At 48.7% G+C, this 17,248-nt stretch overlaps 1 protein-coding gene across 13 annotated transcripts in view; it reads left to right on the top strand.

The window, feature by feature from the left end:
- Nucleotides 1-17,248, top strand: part of NLRC5 (NLR family CARD domain containing 5) — an 81,316-nt gene that overhangs the window by 19,103 nt on the left and 44,965 nt on the right. For 2 of the 13 annotated variants that reach the window (XR_005989449.1, XM_041766813.1), the window contains exons 1-10: nt 1,001-1,108; nt 2,294-2,351; nt 5,575-5,881; nt 6,689-6,748; nt 10,628-10,696; nt 11,918-13,592; nt 14,675-14,758; nt 14,906-14,989; nt 16,346-16,429; nt 16,552-16,641. Coding sequence is in view for 10 of the 13 variants with exons in the window: in XM_041766813.1 (XP_041622747.1) it covers nt 1,104-1,108; nt 2,294-2,351; nt 5,575-5,881; nt 6,689-6,748; nt 10,628-10,696; nt 11,918-13,592; nt 14,675-14,758; nt 14,906-14,989; nt 16,346-16,429; nt 16,552-16,641 (2,516 nt within the window). In the remaining 3 variants the exon portion in view is untranslated. Of the gene's footprint in view, nt 1-999; nt 1,109-2,293; nt 2,412-5,574; nt 5,882-6,688; nt 6,749-10,627; nt 10,697-11,917; nt 13,593-14,674; nt 14,759-14,905; nt 14,990-16,345; nt 16,430-16,551; nt 16,642-17,248 lie in introns of those variants that run through there. The other 11 variants (XR_005989447.1, XR_005989448.1, XM_041766814.1 and 8 more) reach the window with 10 other exon arrangements.

The following is a 17,248-nucleotide window of genomic DNA, read 5'->3' as shown; positions in this document are numbered from 1 at the left end:
ATTTCACATCTGCACCAGCAGTATATAAAGTTCCCATTTCTCCTCGTCCTCATCGACATTTGGACTGCTTTTTCCTTCATTATGGCCATTTGGTGGGGGTGTGAGATGGCACCTAGTTTCCATACAGAACATTTTCATTCAGTTACTTAATTGAGAAATAATTTCTTAAATTTAAAACACTTGTATTACCATGTGTGTTAATACTACGTATTTTTCCATATGTCTTCTTTTATTTTTATTTTTTTTAATTTTTATTTATTTATGATAGAGAGAGAGAGAGAGAGAGAGAGAGAGGCAGAGACACAGGCAGAGGGAGAAGCAGGCTCCATGCACCGGGAGCCCGACGTGGGATTCGATCCCGGGTCTCCAGGATCGTGCCCCGGGCCAAAGGCAGGCAGGCGCTAAACCGCTGCGCCACCCAGGGATCCCCATATGTCTTCTTTTATTTTTTTATTTTTTTTAAAGATTTTATTTATTTATTCTTGAGAGATAGAAGGAGAGACAGAGCCAGAGACACAGGCAGAGACAGAGCCAGAGACACAGGCAGAGGGAGAAGCAGGCTCCATGCACCAGGAGCCCGACGTGGGATTCGATCCCGGGTCTCCAGGATCGCGCCCTGGGCCAAAGGCAGGCGCCAAACCACTGCGCCACCCAGGGATCCCCATATGTCTTCTTTTAATACCATTGATTAACTGGTGTGTTTTAAATGAGTGTGAAGCTAAAGTAGCTTAAAGCAATTCCATTCCTTTGGCTGATTTTTTTTCTATTTTTAATACTGTTCCATAAAGTTTTATGTTAGGCACTTTAATAAGATGCCTTATGATGTTTGGAAGCCTCTCCATTACTGCCTGCCTCTCCCAACAAATAGTCCGTGATATAATTGTCTTCACTTCCTCGTTTTGATCTCATTCTAACTTAAAATGTTTATTATGAAATATTTAAGGCCTATAAGACACTTGTACTGTCTGTCCTTGTGGCTTACACAATATGCATTTACTTCTCACAGTTCCAGAGACAGGAAGTCCCCAGACCAAAATGCCAGCAGATCCAGGCTGGCGAGCACACCCTACCTTTGGAAATGGCCAGCGTCTCCTTGTATCCTCATGAGGTAGGGAGCAGAGAGGAAGCAGGCTCTCTCCCTGCCTCTTCTTGTAAGATTCCTGAACCCTCATGAGGGCTCCATCCTCATGACTCAGACACCAAAGGTCCCATCTCCAAATACAGTCACATTTAAGACTGTACGCGTCCACGTATAGACGGAGGTGGCGGGCGGGGGGGGGGGGGTCACAAACCTGTCTTTTCCTCTTTCTAATGACAGTACTTAGCCTCTGCTGTGTTGAAGGTGCCCTATTCACATAGATTTATTGAAATCCCTGGAACTTCACAGTTAAAGCTCTCCCTTCATAGATACACAGTCAGTGCACATGCTGATCTTTTGCCATTCTTCCTTTCTTCCTTTCTTCCACGTACTTTCCAGCCACTTTTCTTCTGGTCCATTCTGTATTGTTGGACAACATCTCTGTTAGGCATGTGTGCCAGGGTGTCATTTCATTGTGTTCTTGACGAAGCAGTGATTAATGCCTCTGGGATTTCTCATTAAGGAGAATGTTAATTCTTGGGGTGCCTAGGTGCTCAGTCAGTTAAGCATCTGCCCTTGGCTCAAGTCATGATCTCAGGATCCTGGGATTGAGTCCTGTGTCAGTCTCCCTGCTCAGTGGGGAATTTGCTTCTCCCTCTTCATCCGCCCCCCCCCCCCACTGCTTGTGTGCTCTTGCTCTCTCTCTTTCTCTCTCTCTCATGCTGTCTCTCTCAAATAAATAAAATCCTTTAAAAAATGTTTATTCTTGACTGCCTCAAAAATTCTTCAAATGTAATAGAAGATAGCAAATCTTATCCTTTTGAGAGTTTTACTGGGAAAGGAAGTTAGCATCAGTGATGAGGATTATTCCATTATCATCTGAATGAATTGTCAAAAGTCTGCTGGATTCGATGGGCATACTCTGATGCCACAAATCACTGGAAGGTGAATGTCTGAGTTGGAGGAAGAAGAAGGGCTTCCTCTGGGCCACATATGGCAGGAGGTGACATCAGAAAAGGTTGGGCTGTGCACAGTTTGGGGACAAAAGGAGATGTGGTTGGGGAAGAACAAGAGCTGTGCATGAGGGCAAGGGGACTGTTCTGGGTCGAATGCCTCAGAGGTGTCTCCAGAGGAGGGGTAAGGGCTGGTGCCTGCCAACAGCGTTCCTCTTGGGACTTGGAATATTGAGAAGAGTGCCCTGTCTCCTCTCTTTAGGAGCCTGTGCTATGGAAACAACCTGCAAATCCAGCTCAGAGCGCAGGACATGGCTCAGGTACTCATGAGACCATCTCTGCTGACACCCTAGAATACCTATGATGAACCAGGAGGCCAAGTAGGTGTCCTCTACCCTTTACCTCCTCTCTTCCCCTCCAATCCATTCCCTCACTCCCCTACCTCTCCATATCCAGACTGCTTCCCATCCAGATTTACCTCACTGGGCTGCCCTTCCTATGACAAGTCTACCTTTAGCCACCATTCAGCTTGAGAGTGAAAATCATCAGACACAGAAAATCAGGGGGGGCCTTGAGACAGAATCCAGTCTACCCATTTTATAGATGGTGTAACTGAAGCCCTGCTAGACAGTAGACTTACTCAAGGCCAGAGCATGAGTATATCAGCTAGGATAAGCTAGTTTATGCTTTAGTAACAACCACCAATGTCCTAGTGGCTTAGGACAGCAAAAGCTTACTTCTGCTCCTACTTCTTGTCTACTGTCAATCAACTAGGACCTCTGTTCCACATTATCCTCTTGCGGCCAAGTTCCACAATACTGCTGATCCCTGTGGTAGAGGAAAAAGAAAGCACTGTGAATCATACATTGGCTCTTAATACTTCTTCACAGACATGACATGAGTCAATCTTTAGCGTATTTCATTGACCAAAGCAAGTTTCATGGCCATACCTGACTTCAAGGGGGTAAGGAAGTGCTCTTCTACCAAGGGCCTAGAAAAAGGAGAAAGAATATCTGTGAACAGCTCTAATGCCTAATGCAGAGAATTAGGTACAGAGCTGATCAGGAATGCTAGTCTCCTAACTTTGGGGCTGCATCCTTAGGGGACCATCCAGCACTTGGGGCTGAGAATCTTTCTACTATAATCCTCTGTCTCCAAGGCTACTTTCTGTAGGAGCCTCAATGACCAAGAATACTGTAAATGTGCTTTTTCTCCCACGGATGGTTATCCTTAAAAAGCGTGATGCCTTTCCCCAAGGGGACTAAGCACTAATAGTAGAAACCAAGGCATTGTGTCTAACTAGCAGGAGGACAGGTTTGAGGGCGAGGGACTTCCCCATTCCCCTAGAATTATACACCTAGACACTCCTTGCTTCTACCTGGCAGCTTGCCATTCTGGCTTATTTCTTTATGGCCACATCATGGACTTTGAACACTGTAGCCCAGAAGAGAAGCTGTGCCCTCGGCCGTAACCACATTCTCTTACCAAGATTACACAGAGTCCAGAGACTTAGTCCTTGTCTGGTGCCATCCAGGGCTCCAAGGTCTAGGAAATTTATCTCCCCAACAGGCAAGAAATCTCAGTTCTGAGCCTGGCTCTGCCATGGACTTCTAATATGACCTTGGGTATACCCTTGGCTTTCGTCTGTCTTCCCATCCATCCATGTGGGATGGTGATCCTTGCCTACCCCATGCATGTGAGCATGTTTCACGAATTCTACAGCTCTTTGGCTATTAGTCCAGTTGCCAAAGTATGTCCAGAGGGGGCTAGGACACATGCCCAATAGGCCTTTGCCAGGAGTCAAGGGGAGCAGCTACAGTCTGAACTGCAGGACACAGAGTTCTGTCCCCAGCTTCTGAGAGTTGGTAAGGCTGCTCTCCTGGGTAAGCCTCCCACTCTTTTCAGAGTTGGAAGCCGGGTCTCTGCAGTTGTGAGGATTATATGAGATACATAAAGCACTTAGAACAGTGTCTCGCCCATAGTATGTGCTTTCTAAGTGTTTGCTACTCTTGGTAAGGAAATAATACCAAAAGTATATTTGGAAATGTTACATATGTTCCACCACGTAATGGACCACCAATTAGTTAACAAATACTCAATTTTTGGACATTTAGGTTGCTTCCAACTTTTATCTATTACAAATAATCTTGCAGTGAACAGCTTTGTAAGTAAAATCTTTATGTACATAATTATTTCTGAAGGCTAGAGTGCTAGAAATTGAATTGCTGAATCAATTTTTAATTTTTTTAAAGCTTTGCTGTGGGGCAGCCCCTGTGGCGCAGCAGTTTAGCGCCGCCTGCAGCCTGGGGTGTGATCCTGGAGACCCGGGATTGAGTCCCACGTCGGGCTCCCTGCATGGAGCCTGCTTCTCCCTCTGCCTGTGTCTCTGCCTCTCTCTCTCTCTCTCTCTCTCTCTCTGTCTCTATGAATAAATAAATAAAATCTTTTTTTAAAAAAAGATTTAAAGCTTTGCTGTGTAAGTGTCCCTTGCCTTATATTGGTACTCCTACCGGCAGGTTGTTTGAGAGTGCCAGTTTAGAAGGGGAGAATTTGCAGAGAGAGAGAGATGTTTTGTATTAGTTAGGATTTGATTTCACTATGAGTAGCAAAAAGCCCTTAAAAAAAAGTGGTTTATTTGTTTTATAAATTCAATATCTTTTTAGAATATTTTATCTATTCATTTGACACAGAGAGAGCACAAAGCAGGGGAAGCGACAGGCAGAAGGAGAGTGAGAAGCAGGCTCCCTGCTCAGGGCTTGATCTCAGGACCCCAAAGGCAGATACCTAACCGACTGAGCCACCCAGGTGCTCTGACAATAGTGCTTTAAATAGAAATGTATTTCCTTATTATGTAAGAGAAGTTCAGGACAGGTGGGAAGCCTTACCCTCTGCCTTCTTTGGCACTGGCTTCCACCTCATGATCCAGTAGGCTACCCAAGGCTTAGCCATCACCTTGACATTCCAACCAACAGGAGGAAGCAAAAAAGGGTATACAGCACTTCTGTCTGTATCCCATTGGCCAATACTTAGTAAGATGGCCTATTCTAACTGCAAGGGAGTCTGGGAAATAGACTTTATTCCAGATGACCAGGAAATATTCAGGGGTTCTCATACTAAAGCGGAAGTGGAGAACAAAGTAGGAGCGACAACCAGTTGTCTCTGCCATGAGCTTAGCTTAGACAGAGAGCAGCACAAATAGGTCCATGGAAATGAGAAAAAAATAAAGCATCCTTAGGGGACCATCCACAGGGGATGAACTGGACCATTTCAGAGCCAGGACTCAGGCACAACTAAGCGGGCAGTAAGGAGTATAAAAGGAGCAGGCTGTTCTCTGGAACCCATCCTTGGGCACAGGCATTGAGACTCCATGAAAAAGCCACCTGTCTGCCTAGCTCCTGCCCCCACCAGATGTGGGAGATGGTTCTTGGCTATCCAAGAACCTTCCATCCCAGTTGAGTTGTCCCCCTGCTCACCTGTCCATCCACCTAACTTGTCACCCAATTTGCCTGCTCCCCAGCTCACTTGCCGACTCTGTCCCTGCAGGGCCAGCTCCTCATGGACCACGTTAGCTTCCAGCTGGGTACCACTAACCTGTGGAGCTGGCTCGTGAGGCTGCTCAGCAAAGACCCAGAATGGCTGAATGCCAAGGTGAAGTTCTTCCTCCCCAAGATGGACCTGAGCTCTGGGGACGAGGCCCAGGACACCACACAGAGGGTCATCCTACAGCTCAGAAGATTGCACACCCAAGGTCGGGCCACTTGGCAGGCGTTCATCCACTGTGTGTGCATGGAGCTCGATGTGCCACTGGACCTGGAGGTGCCACTGCTGAGCACTTGGGGCCATGGAGATGGTAAGAGCAGGCAGGAGAGGCACAGAGCTGCCGGCCACCCCCCATCATGGGGGGCCAGGGAGGCCCAGGCTGGGACCCACCTGAGTCACACAAAGATGACATGGTCAAGCCAAACAAATTCTTTGTTTCTGAGCCCTTTTCACAATAAATTCTGTCACCAAAATGTCTGGGGACCCAGAAGACCCCTTCTTCCACCTTGCCTCACTCTAGTTGCCTGGAAAAGCTGGGTACAAGGAGAAAAAGGACCAGTGACTCCTTTCTGCCAAGAAATTCCAAATAGCCCACAATGCTTAAGAAGTTTCTTTTTGCAGCAAGATCAGGAGCAGCCATGGGGAGAGCCCTCCAGCCTCTGGGGATGGGCACGTGCCTTGAACTCTGTTCAGTTCCACAGATGTTTCTTGGCACCTTCTGCTTACACAGCATCGTGGGGAAGCAGAACAGTGAGGGGCAATGGTGTTCTTGGAGAGGAAGTGAGAACCCACTCAAAAGCTCTAGCACAAGGCTGAGTATAGGAAGTGCAGGGTGTTCACAGTGCACGTTTGTGTGTATAATCACACATGCATGTGCATAAACACACATGCCCATGCAGACATATGCACACACAGACCTGCATATACGTGCACATTTCTGCCCACGACTGCTTTCCCCCGTTGTGCCTTCCACAGACTGCTGAATGTCAACCTTATTTCTCTCCCTGCTGAGGACCCACCCTGTTGGATGAGGCCTGAGCCAGACACCGGGCCAGAGCTGGTCCCAGGGCAGCCTGCCACATCCCCATAGCATGCTACATTCCCCCCTCTCTTTCAGGGTTCCCCAGCCAGCTGGGGGCTGGTGAAGAAAGCCAACCTGCCTCTCAGCTCCACCACGGTGAGGCCCGGGGTTGTGAATGAGGAGGTGTGGGAGGTGGGCACACTCAGTCCCCGCGTTGAGCTGGGAGGAGGCTGATGGTGGCTAGGCACAGTCATCCCCCTTCAACCAGCCTCCTCATCCCCAAGCACATCTGCACATTTCCCTGCCTCCCACCCCATGACTCCTAGCCACACCTCCTCCCCCTCTGAACACCTAAAGGCTTTGGCCTGCCCCATACCTGTTCCCAGAGGTCAGAGCTGGAGCTTCCTGAGAGAGTGGGAAGTTGTCAGCCCTTGGGCAATGCCAGGATCCTGTCTTCTTGCACTAGGGGAAGCGGGTTCTCACCCTGTCCCCAGGCCCCAGGCCTCATCCCCCAAACCCACCGACTCAAACCCCTCATCATTCAGGTGCTCTGGGGTCCAATACTGACCCACAAACTGCCATCCACACCCTGGCCACCTCTTACTGATTTTTCTGAAGGAACAACGAGAGGTCAGTGATCAAATGGTGACCACCTTCTTGATTCACAGGCCACACTCTATTCTCCGAATCTCTGTTTCTTTTTCTTTTTCTTGTGGCAAAATACACATACCATGGAACTTCTGTCTTCACTGTTTTTAAGTATACGGTTCAGTGGTATTAAATCCACTCTTTTTGTGTGGCCGTCACCACTATCCGTCTCCAGAACCCTTTTTGTCTTGGAAAACTAAAACTCGGGATCCCTGGGTGGCGCAGCGGTTTGGCGCCTGCCTTTGGCCCAGGGTGCGATCCTGGAGACCTGGGATCGAATCCCACATCAGGCTCCCGGTGTATGGAGCCTGCTTCTCCCTCCGCCTGTGTCTCTGCCTCTCTCTCTCTCTCTGTGACTATCATAAATAAATAAAAAATTTAAAAAAAAATTAAAAAAAAAAAAAAAAGAAAACTGAAACTCTGTCCCGATTAAACAGTAACTCCCCAGTCTCCTCTCCCTGAGCTCCTGGGAACCAGCATTTTACTTTCTTTCTTTCTTTATGATTCTGACTAATTTCAGTACCATCTATAAGTGGAATCATTTTGTGACTGGCTCATTTCACTCAGCATCATGTCCTTCAGGTACCTCCAGAATTTCCTTCCTTTTGAAGGCTGATGAGCATTCATTATCTGTGTACACCACCCTTGGCTTATCCATCCACCCACGGATAAATACTTGGATTGCTTCCACAGTGTAGCTATCATGAATAATGCTGCCGTGACCATCAGTGAACAAATATTTCTTCAAAATCCTGCTTTCAGTTCCTTTTGAGTATATCTTTGGAATTCAGGGTCATTTGGTAATTTGATCTTTAATTTCTTGAGGCACTTCCATACTGTTTTCACATCTGCAATGCCATTTTACATTCCCACCAACAGCACATGAGGGTTGCAAACTCTCCACATCTTCACCAACACTTGTTTTCTGTTTGCTTTTTTTAATAGTAGCTATCGTGATGGGTGTGTGGTGATATTGGTCTCACTCTAATTTTGATTTGTGTTTCCCCAATGATTGGTGGTGCTGAGCACATTTCATGTACTCATTGGATATTCTTATGCCTTCTTTGGAGATATGTCTCTTTAAGTTCTTTGTCCATTTTTCAAATCATCTTGTTTGTTTTGCTGTTGTTAAGTTTAGGGGTTCTCTACATATTCTAGATATTAACCCCTTTTCAGATATATGTTTTGCAGATATCTCTCATTCTTTAGGTTTTCTTTTTTACTCCTAGATAGTGTCTTTTGATGCATAAAATGTTTTTCACTTTCATGAAGCCCATTTTGTCTGTTTTTTCTTGTGTACCTGTGCCTTGGTGCCATATCCAAGAAATAATTACCAAATCCAATGTACTGAAGCTTTTGCCATGTTTTCTTCTAAAAGTTTTATAGGTTGGGGTCTTATATCTAAGTCCTTGATCCATTTTGAATTAGTTTTTTTTATGTGATATTAGATAAGAGTGCAACTTCATTCTCTTGTGTGGGGACATCCAGTTTTCCCAGTACCATTTTTTGAGAAGATTGTCCATTCCCCATTAAATGGACTTGGCACCCTTATTAAAAATTGTTTGACCCTATATGTAAAGGTTTCTTTCTGGGCTCTCTATTCTATTCCTATTGGTCTATATGTCTGTCTTCATGCCAGTGCCACACTGTTTTTGATTACTGCAGTTTTGTAGTAAGCTTTGAAATTAGGAAGTGCAAGTCCTCCAACTTTGCCCCCCCTTTTTTTCAAGAGTATTTTGGCTCTTTGGGGTCCCGGGGGATTCCATATGAATTTTAGGATTGGTTTTCCCATTTCTGCAGAACAGGTCATTGGGATTTGGTGGGAATTGTGTTGAATCTGTAGATCATTTGGGGTAAGACTGCCATCTTAACAATATAAAGGCTTCCAGGCCTTGTGCCTGGGATGCATTTCCATTTATTTGCACCTTCTTTAATTTCTTTCAACAATGTGTTGTAGCTTTCATCATACATGTTTTCTACCTTCTTGGTTAATGTTTAAGCATTTCATTCTTTCAATGCTTTCATAAATGGAATGGTTTTCTTAATTTCCCTTTTAGGTATTCATTGTGTGTAGAAATGCAGCTCATTTTTGCAGGTTGACTTTGTATTATGCTACTTTGCTGAATTCATTTATTAGTTCTGAAAAACTTTTTTGTGGAATTTTTAAGGTTTTCTACATATAACAGATGACCCTGTCATCTGCAAAAAGATTTTTCTTCTTCCTTTCCAATGTGGATGCCTTTTATTCCTTTTTCTTGCTCAATTGCTCTGGCTAGGACTTCCAGTGCTATGTTGAATAGAAATGGTGAAAGCAGCCATCCTTGATCTTAAAGAGAAAGCTTTCTGTCTTTCACCATTGCATCTGACATTCGTTGTACATTCAGAACCTTTATTCCTGTAGAAGTATGGGCTTTTTATGGTAATAACATCAACAGGAAACATCCTGTTTCCTTTGACAGGAAACATCCACCCCACAATCTCAGATCCTCAGGAGATCAAAACTACTTAATCTTGGTCCCTGTCCCTCTGGTCCATATCATTGAGCTGGCATAATTATCACATGGCTGTGACCAGGCCTAATTGATATTTGGACAGTGAGTCCCTTATTAATAGACTTGACAGAATGTTAAAATACTCCTAAACTGGTTCCAGTCCCTCTCTGGGATCTCCGAGTCTCCCTGCAACCCAGCACCTAAGAAGCCAATGCGGCAGTGCAAGGGGCCTGCTCAGGGCTGCTCTGATTGGTCGCTGATGCCTAGCTTTAGGAATATCCCATTTTACTTCTTCAAATTCCTCCCTAAATCCTCTTGCCTTTCCTCCCCCCACTGTCCTCTCTCCCCTTCCTTCTTGTTTCCCTTCTTTCTGTCTTCCTTTCCCAACCTCTTCAGAAAGGCATTAAAGTGACTCTTGACAATACACAACCAGACAAGAATTCAAGAAACCAATAAAGAAAGTAGGAAATGTGGGAGATAGGAACTAAAACACACTGGCACAACAGGGAGGCAAGGCCTGACCAAGCCCATTGGAAACTCTGCTTTTCTAACCAGCAGTGGCCTTGACAGACCTGGCTCTTTCCCACACCATTCAGTGCTCAGGCCTGAGTGTTTCTTAGGCTGCTGGCTGTGGGCCCAGCTTCCTACATCCTAGACTGGGAGATCCCCATCCCAGAAGCTGCAGGCTTCTCACCCAGGGTAGGACCCACTTCTGCAAACAGAAGCTGGTGTTGATGCAACCTTTGCCCACTACCTGCCCTCATTCAGTCCCTGGGTGCAGAGACACTTGTCTGTCTACTGCCTACTTGTGGACTGGAGCTCCCCAAAGGTGCTTGATACCCCCTCAACCCAAGTCCCCAAACTTCACCCCTTACTCTTCTTTCATTCTTTCCAGGTCTGAAGCGGCCTCATCAGAGCTGTGGGTCCTCACCCCGCCTGAAGCAGTGCAGGAATCATCAGCTCGGTAGGTACTAAGGTAGGGAAGGACCCAGACCTCTAGATTGCATTGGAGCCAGGACCCAGATCCTGGACTCTGTGCCCTGCTAACAAGCCTCCATGAACCTAGCACCTCTTGTCTTAGGTGCAGCAGAGATGACTGGAGGTCCTGGGTGGGCAGAAGATAGGGCTGAGTCTGGCAAGAAGGGCCTCCCCACTAAGAGGCCGCAGGGCCTTCTCCAGAGGTGGCACAGCTGAGGGAGCTTGAGGCATCCCAGCAGATTGCAGCTTCATCATCTGGGCTTTACCAGGACACTCCCCTACTCCATGCCTGCAGGACTGAGAGCCTGAAGGAGGTGATCAATATGACCTCAGACTTGGGCCCTCATTGACTGGGTGGGAGATGGGCAAGATACCAGGAAGAACCGTGCTCACCACAAGGCATGGGGGCTGCTGAGGGCTGCAGGCCAGAGGGAGTCAAAAAGATAGAACTTCTCCCATTCCCTACCAGTTGTCCCCAGCATCCCCTGACAGAAGCCCTGGTTCTTCCCCTGGACCACCCAAGTGATCCAGCAATTAAAAAGTCAATGCCTGGGGTAGCCCAGGTGGCTCAGTGGTTTAGCGCCACCTTCAGCCCGGGGCCTGATCCTGGGGTCCCGGGATCGAGTCCCGCGTCAGGCTCCCTGCATGGAGCCTGCTTCTCCCTCTGCCTGTGTCTCTGCCTCTCTCTTTCTCTCTCTCTCTCTCTCTCTCTCTCCCTCATGAGTAAATAAATAAAATCTTAAAAAAGAAAAAAAAAAGTCACCTGGCACCGTAAGGGCCCAGCTCTGGTTCTGACTGGTCAGTGCCTAGGCCTACAGGTTGTTAGCACTCACCCCTGGGTGCTGCAAACCTGAAATATTGGACAGGCAAACAGGCTACTCAGATACACAGTAAGAGTTTGTTCTAGGATGTTGCAAAGGAAGCACCCCACTTCCCCTCTGCAGCCACCCATCTCACCGACAACTTTATACCACCTATATTGTTGCAAAACAAACAGAGCCATAATCTACACTCCCCTAGCCAGACTTCCCCCATTTCAATGGCCCCTAAGAATCTGGTTGGCGCAAGAGTCCCTGTGTGTTCTTGCCAGTCCCCACCACCCCTTACACATATGGCTGAGGCCACAGGCTCCCAACAACCAATCCTGGGGTGAGGGGACCTGGGAGTGGGAGGCCTCTGCCCTCATGCCTCTCCCTGCCCCCTGCAGAGTTGGCCAGGAGGTACCTGAAGTTGCTGAGGACTTCTGCCCAGCAGCGCTACGGCAGTAGGATTCCCGGGCCAGGGCAACCCCTTGCCTTCCACCAGGCCTACATCCCCCCAATCCTGCAGTGGAGCCGGACCACGGCCCCCTTCAGTGCTCAGGACGGGGCTGTAGTGGGGGACCCCAAGGCAGAAGATGACGCGGACGTGAGCATCCGGGACCTCTTCAGCACCAGGGCCGACAAGGGCCCGAGGGTGACGGTGCTCCTGGGGAAGGCAGGCATGGGCAAGACCACGCTGGCCCACCGGCTCTGCCAGAGGTGGGCCGCTGGCCAGCTTGACCGCTTCCAGGCTCTGTTCCTGTTTGAATTCCGTCAACTCAATCTGATCACCAGTTCCGTGACGCTGCCCCAGCTGCTGTTTGACCTGTACCTGAGCCCCGAGGCGGGCTCCGACTCGGTCTTCCAGTACCTGGAGGAGCATGCTGGAGGAGTCCTGCTGATCTTTGATGGGCTGGACCAGGCCCTCCACTCGCATTCCAGCACGGAGGCTGAAGGCCCCGAGGCCCCAAGTCCAGCCCTTGCCCTCTTCTCCGGGCTCTGCCGGGGGACCATCCTGCCTGGCTGCTGGGTTTTGGCCACCTCCCGTCCAGGGAAGCTGCCCGACTGCCTGCCCACAGAGGCAGCCACGGTCCACATGTGGGGCTTTGACAGGCCACGGGTGGAGGAGTATGTGGGCCGCTTCTTCAGTGACCAAGAGTGGCAGGAGGCAGCCCTAGCAGAGCTGCGAGAAAACAGGCATCTCCAGAGCATGTGTGCGGTGCCTGCACTGTGCCAAGTCACCTGCCTCTGCCTCCACCATCTGCTCCCAGGCAGCTCTCCAGGCCAGTCTGCAGCCCTCCTGCCCACCGTGACTCAGAACTATGTACAGATGGTGTCCACTCTCAGCCCCCGTGGGCACCTGCCTCCTGAGTCTCTGCTGGGCCTCAGTGAGATGGCTCTGAGGGGCCTGGAGACTGGGAAGGTTATCTTCTCTGTAGGTGACATCTCTCCACCCATGGTGGCTTTTGGGGCAGCCCTCGGCTTGTTGACCTCCTTCTGCATCTGCACAGGCCCTGGGCACCAGGGTATAGGCTATGCCTTCACCCACCTCAGCCTTCAAGAGTTTTTTGCCGCCTTGTACCTGATGGCCAGCCCCAAGGTGGACAAAAATGCACTTGCCCGCCATGTCACCCTCAATTCTCGCTGGGTGCTACGGACCAAAGCTAGACTAGGCCTCTTAGACCACCTCCCCACCTTCCTGGCAGGGCTGGCATCCTGTGCCTGCCGACCCTTCCTTAGCCATGTGGCCCAGCAGGATGAGATGTGGGTGAGTGACAAGCAGGCTGCAGTGATGCTGGCTTTGAGGAAGTTGGCCATTCGCAGGCTCACAGGACCCAAGGTTGTAGCACTCTGTCACTGCGTGGGTGAGACCCAGGAGCCTGAGCTGGCCAGCCTCATGGCCCAAAGTCTCCCCAGTCATCTGTCCTTCCACAATTTCCCACTGACCTATACAGACCTGTCTGCCCTGACCAACATCTTGAGGCACAGGAATGCCTCCATCCACCTGGATTTTGAGGGCTGCCCCCTGGAGCCCCACTGCCCCGAGGCCTTGGCAGGCTGTAAGCAGATAGAGAATCTCAGGTGAGAGTAGGGTCAGGGAAGAACTGGGGAGGATCTGGGAAGGAAGTGGGCTTTGAAAGAGTGGAGTCAGTCAGACCCTTGCTGAGGGAGGCTGGGTGAGAATCTCGGACATCAGAGCAAACGGTCGGAACTGCCCCTCAGCCTGAGACCCAGTTGGGAAGCTCCATGCCTCCCAAGACCTTAGGATCCAGCTGGCTCTCAACTGGACTTTATTATTGTGGTTGCTGGGCCTTTCAAGTCTCCTTCTCCCTCTCAGCCATGGGACGGAGCCTCTGACATTGGAAGTCGTTTGACTTTGGGCAGGTTACTTCTCAGCCTGAGTTTCTTCATCCCGAAAATGAATCAGTAATAATACTGATGGCATGAGCTTGTTGTGAGAACCAAATAAGAGAATACAGGGAAAACCCTCTGTAGCAAATGCCTGGCACACAGTGATGGCTCAGTATGTGTAGTACTAGCTAGAGCAAAGGTGAGGCTCAGTAACAGAGAACACCCTTGCAAATACAGTGGATTAAATAATGTTGAATTTTGTTTCACTGTCATGGAGCACTCAGAAGTAAGTGGTCCGGGTCTCTGAGATGACTCAGCTTCATGTGGTCATTTAGGGACCCAGGTCCCTTCCACTGGTGCTCCATCATCTCCTTCAGCTTTTGGATCTGCATGGTCAAAGCTGGGTCATGGGCATATCCATGCTCTGCTTGAAGGGAAGGGAAGGGGAGCGTGCATTAGACTCACCCAATGTATTAAAGCTCACACAGCCATGGAGATAGGGCACATACCTTCCACTCACATTCCAGTGGTGAGAAAGTAGCTGTGTAGCCACTCTGAGCTGCAAGGGAGGCTGAAAGTGCCATCTGTGACTGGGAAACTGTGTTCCCAGTTAGAGCTCTATCAGTGGAAAATGGGTTTCAATGGACATTTACAGTCTCTGCCATAATATGGATTTGTTAGTACTATAAACGACAGCTACCACTGCTGTTAACATAACTATTCAGTTCCATCTGTCAGAGAAAGGGGTGCGTGGTGGCTTTTAAGCCCTGCTCAGCATTGAACCTCTGCTACCTTGCCTCTTCCTGTGGCAGCTTTAAGAGCAGGAAATGTGGGGATGCCTTTGCAGAAGCCCTCTCCAAGAGCCTGCCAACAATGGAGAGCCTGAAGAAGCTCGGGTGAGCCAGGGCTTGGATCTAAGAGGGATCCTCAACCAGGAACGCCGAGAATTCTCCCCTTTCCCTTTGACCCTGCACAGGACAGATTCCTGCCCTTACCTCCTTTCCCATCCCTGTTCTTTCCCACCCTCCTTGCTTACCCTGCAGGTTAGCAGGATGTAAGATCACTGCCCGAGGCATCAGCCACCTGATGCAGGCTTTGCGCCTCTGTCCACAGCTGGAAGAGATCAGGTGAGTGATCTCCAGGAAGACCTGCTGGTTAGCGGGACAAGTCACTTCCCAGGTCTCTGGGACCCCCACTCTGACCCAGAGCCTATAATGAGTTCTACATATTCTATCGAATCTGACAAGTTATTTTTCAGTCAGACCCAGAGAGGGGAGGCATTGGTCCAAGAACTGCGTGGGGCTGGATCTAAATACCAGGCTCACAAAGACCCTAGCACTGCTTCCTTCATCTAATATTTTGGGCTGTCTTGAATGACCTTGAGTTTTGAGGGACCCTCCCCTCTTTCTGTGACCCTGAGAGAAGGGATGACAGTGTAGGCAGGTGTAAGCCATTATGTGTACACATACATACATGAAACACACACATACCTTCATATTCATGCATGTATGTGTACACACTTGCACTCACCCCTCACTTGAGCATATGCTCCCCTCATATGCACATTTGTAGGTGTGTGCACATGCTTGCATACTTAGATCCACATACACATTTAGATGCAAGTACATACGAACTAAGCACATGTGCACAAATATACTCCTGCTGGTGTTTGTGATGAGTAGCCTAGGAGGGGTGGGGCCAAGGAACCTTCTCCACAGCTTATTGGCAGAACCACCACTAGCTTATATGGCATCTTTATGAGATTTAGAAAAAGCACTCTTTGTCCAGAGAGATGCAGCCTGGCACTAGGTCATCCCGCTTGTTGAGTGGAGTGTTAGCTGGACCACAGCTCCTATTTTCTTCAGCTGGGTGCCTTTCTGTGGGATCACTGGGTGATAGGAGAAAAGACTAATGTCACTCTCGATAATCGGGGTGGGGGAGTGTCAACAAATTCATACTTCCAAACCTTTGCACTAGCCAGAGAAATCATACACAAAGGTATCCTCGCCCTTCTTCTGTCCCTCCAGCTAGGAACTCAGGCAAGGCTGGGTTGTGACACCATTTGACAGATGAGGTATGTGAGGTCAGAAAGAATGTGCTTAGCCTGGGTTTCTGGGTGAGCTGAGGCCAGAGCTGGGGCTGGAAGCAGCATCTCCTATATCCCAGTGTGATAACTCCAGCCTCAGGCACATCCCACACATAACCCTGAGAGCAGTGTGTTGTATGTAATCATTCTATTTCATGAGGCCTTCATACCCCATCCTCTGGATCTCTTGGGCCACTAGGCAGGAACTCCCCATTGGAGCTAAATAGGTACAGAAGTGAGGCCAACAGAAGGCCTCTCCTCCTAGCTGGGCCTATTGGATACTGTGGAGCAAGTCACCAACACATTGTAGGCCTATGAGTTGTGTCTACTCCATGAGGGCTGCTGTGTCACCTGCCAACTGGGGCTCCCAAGGGACTGGGCCTTGATCTCTCTGCAGCTTCCAGGACAACCAGCTGAAGGATAGGGCCGTGCTGAATATCGTGGAAGTACTTCCTTCTTTGCCACGGCTCCAGAAGCTTGAGTAAGCAAGTTTTCCACCCCCCAACCCCTGCCTGGATCTCCCTTCTTCCTTGAGGAGCAAAGAAAGTCTGGTGCCCATGGGATATAGGATTCAGTCCTGATATCCTTGCCACAATCTTGCAGCCTGAGCCGCAGCAATGTCTCCGTGTCAACCTTACTCTGCTTGACAAAGGTGGCGGTCACATGCCCTACTGTCAAGATGCTACAGGTCAGGTGAGCAGAAGGAGTGGAATCTGGGCCTTCAGAGGCTTGAGAAAAGGGGAGAGGAAGGTAAGGGGTAGAAAATGGAGCACCTTGTCTGCAGTAGCTACGTATGTGTGCCTGAATTTGCTTTATTCACATCGGTATCTCCAGAGCCTATCTTGGGCCTGGCACTTGGTATTCGTGAATGAGTAGAATGAAGTTATATATACTCTTTATATAGTGAATGAATAGACTGGATGGATGGATAGATGGGCAGATGGTTGAAGGAATGAGTCAACTGCATCTGGAAGCGCAGGCTTAGTCCGAGGAAGAAGTGGCGCGTGTCGCTCTCCATGGTGCTGAACTGGGGTTCCCTGTTTGGATAATTGAGCAGTTTAAGTGCCATGCCTCTTAGTCCTACAATACTGTAACTCTCACAAAAAACTCTTTACGTTCCTAATTTTTAAAAGTCTTTCCTGTAAACATTGTTTTCCTGAATTTTAAAATTCAGGATGCATCGAGCAATGACATAGTCATAATTTTATATGTCTGATTTGGGGCATTTCTGTCAGTTGTTTCTCTGTAAGTTACAAAATCAGCTTTCTTTGGCTGTTTGGGCAGCAAGGGGGGGATGCAG

Source organism: Vulpes lagopus, chromosome 8 (genome assembly GCF_018345385.1).
Source record: "Vulpes lagopus strain Blue_001 chromosome 8, ASM1834538v1, whole genome shotgun sequence".
NCBI classification, from domain to species: domain Eukaryota; kingdom Metazoa; phylum Chordata; class Mammalia; order Carnivora; family Canidae; genus Vulpes; species Vulpes lagopus.
This window is presented reverse-complemented; position numbering and strand designations above follow the sequence as displayed.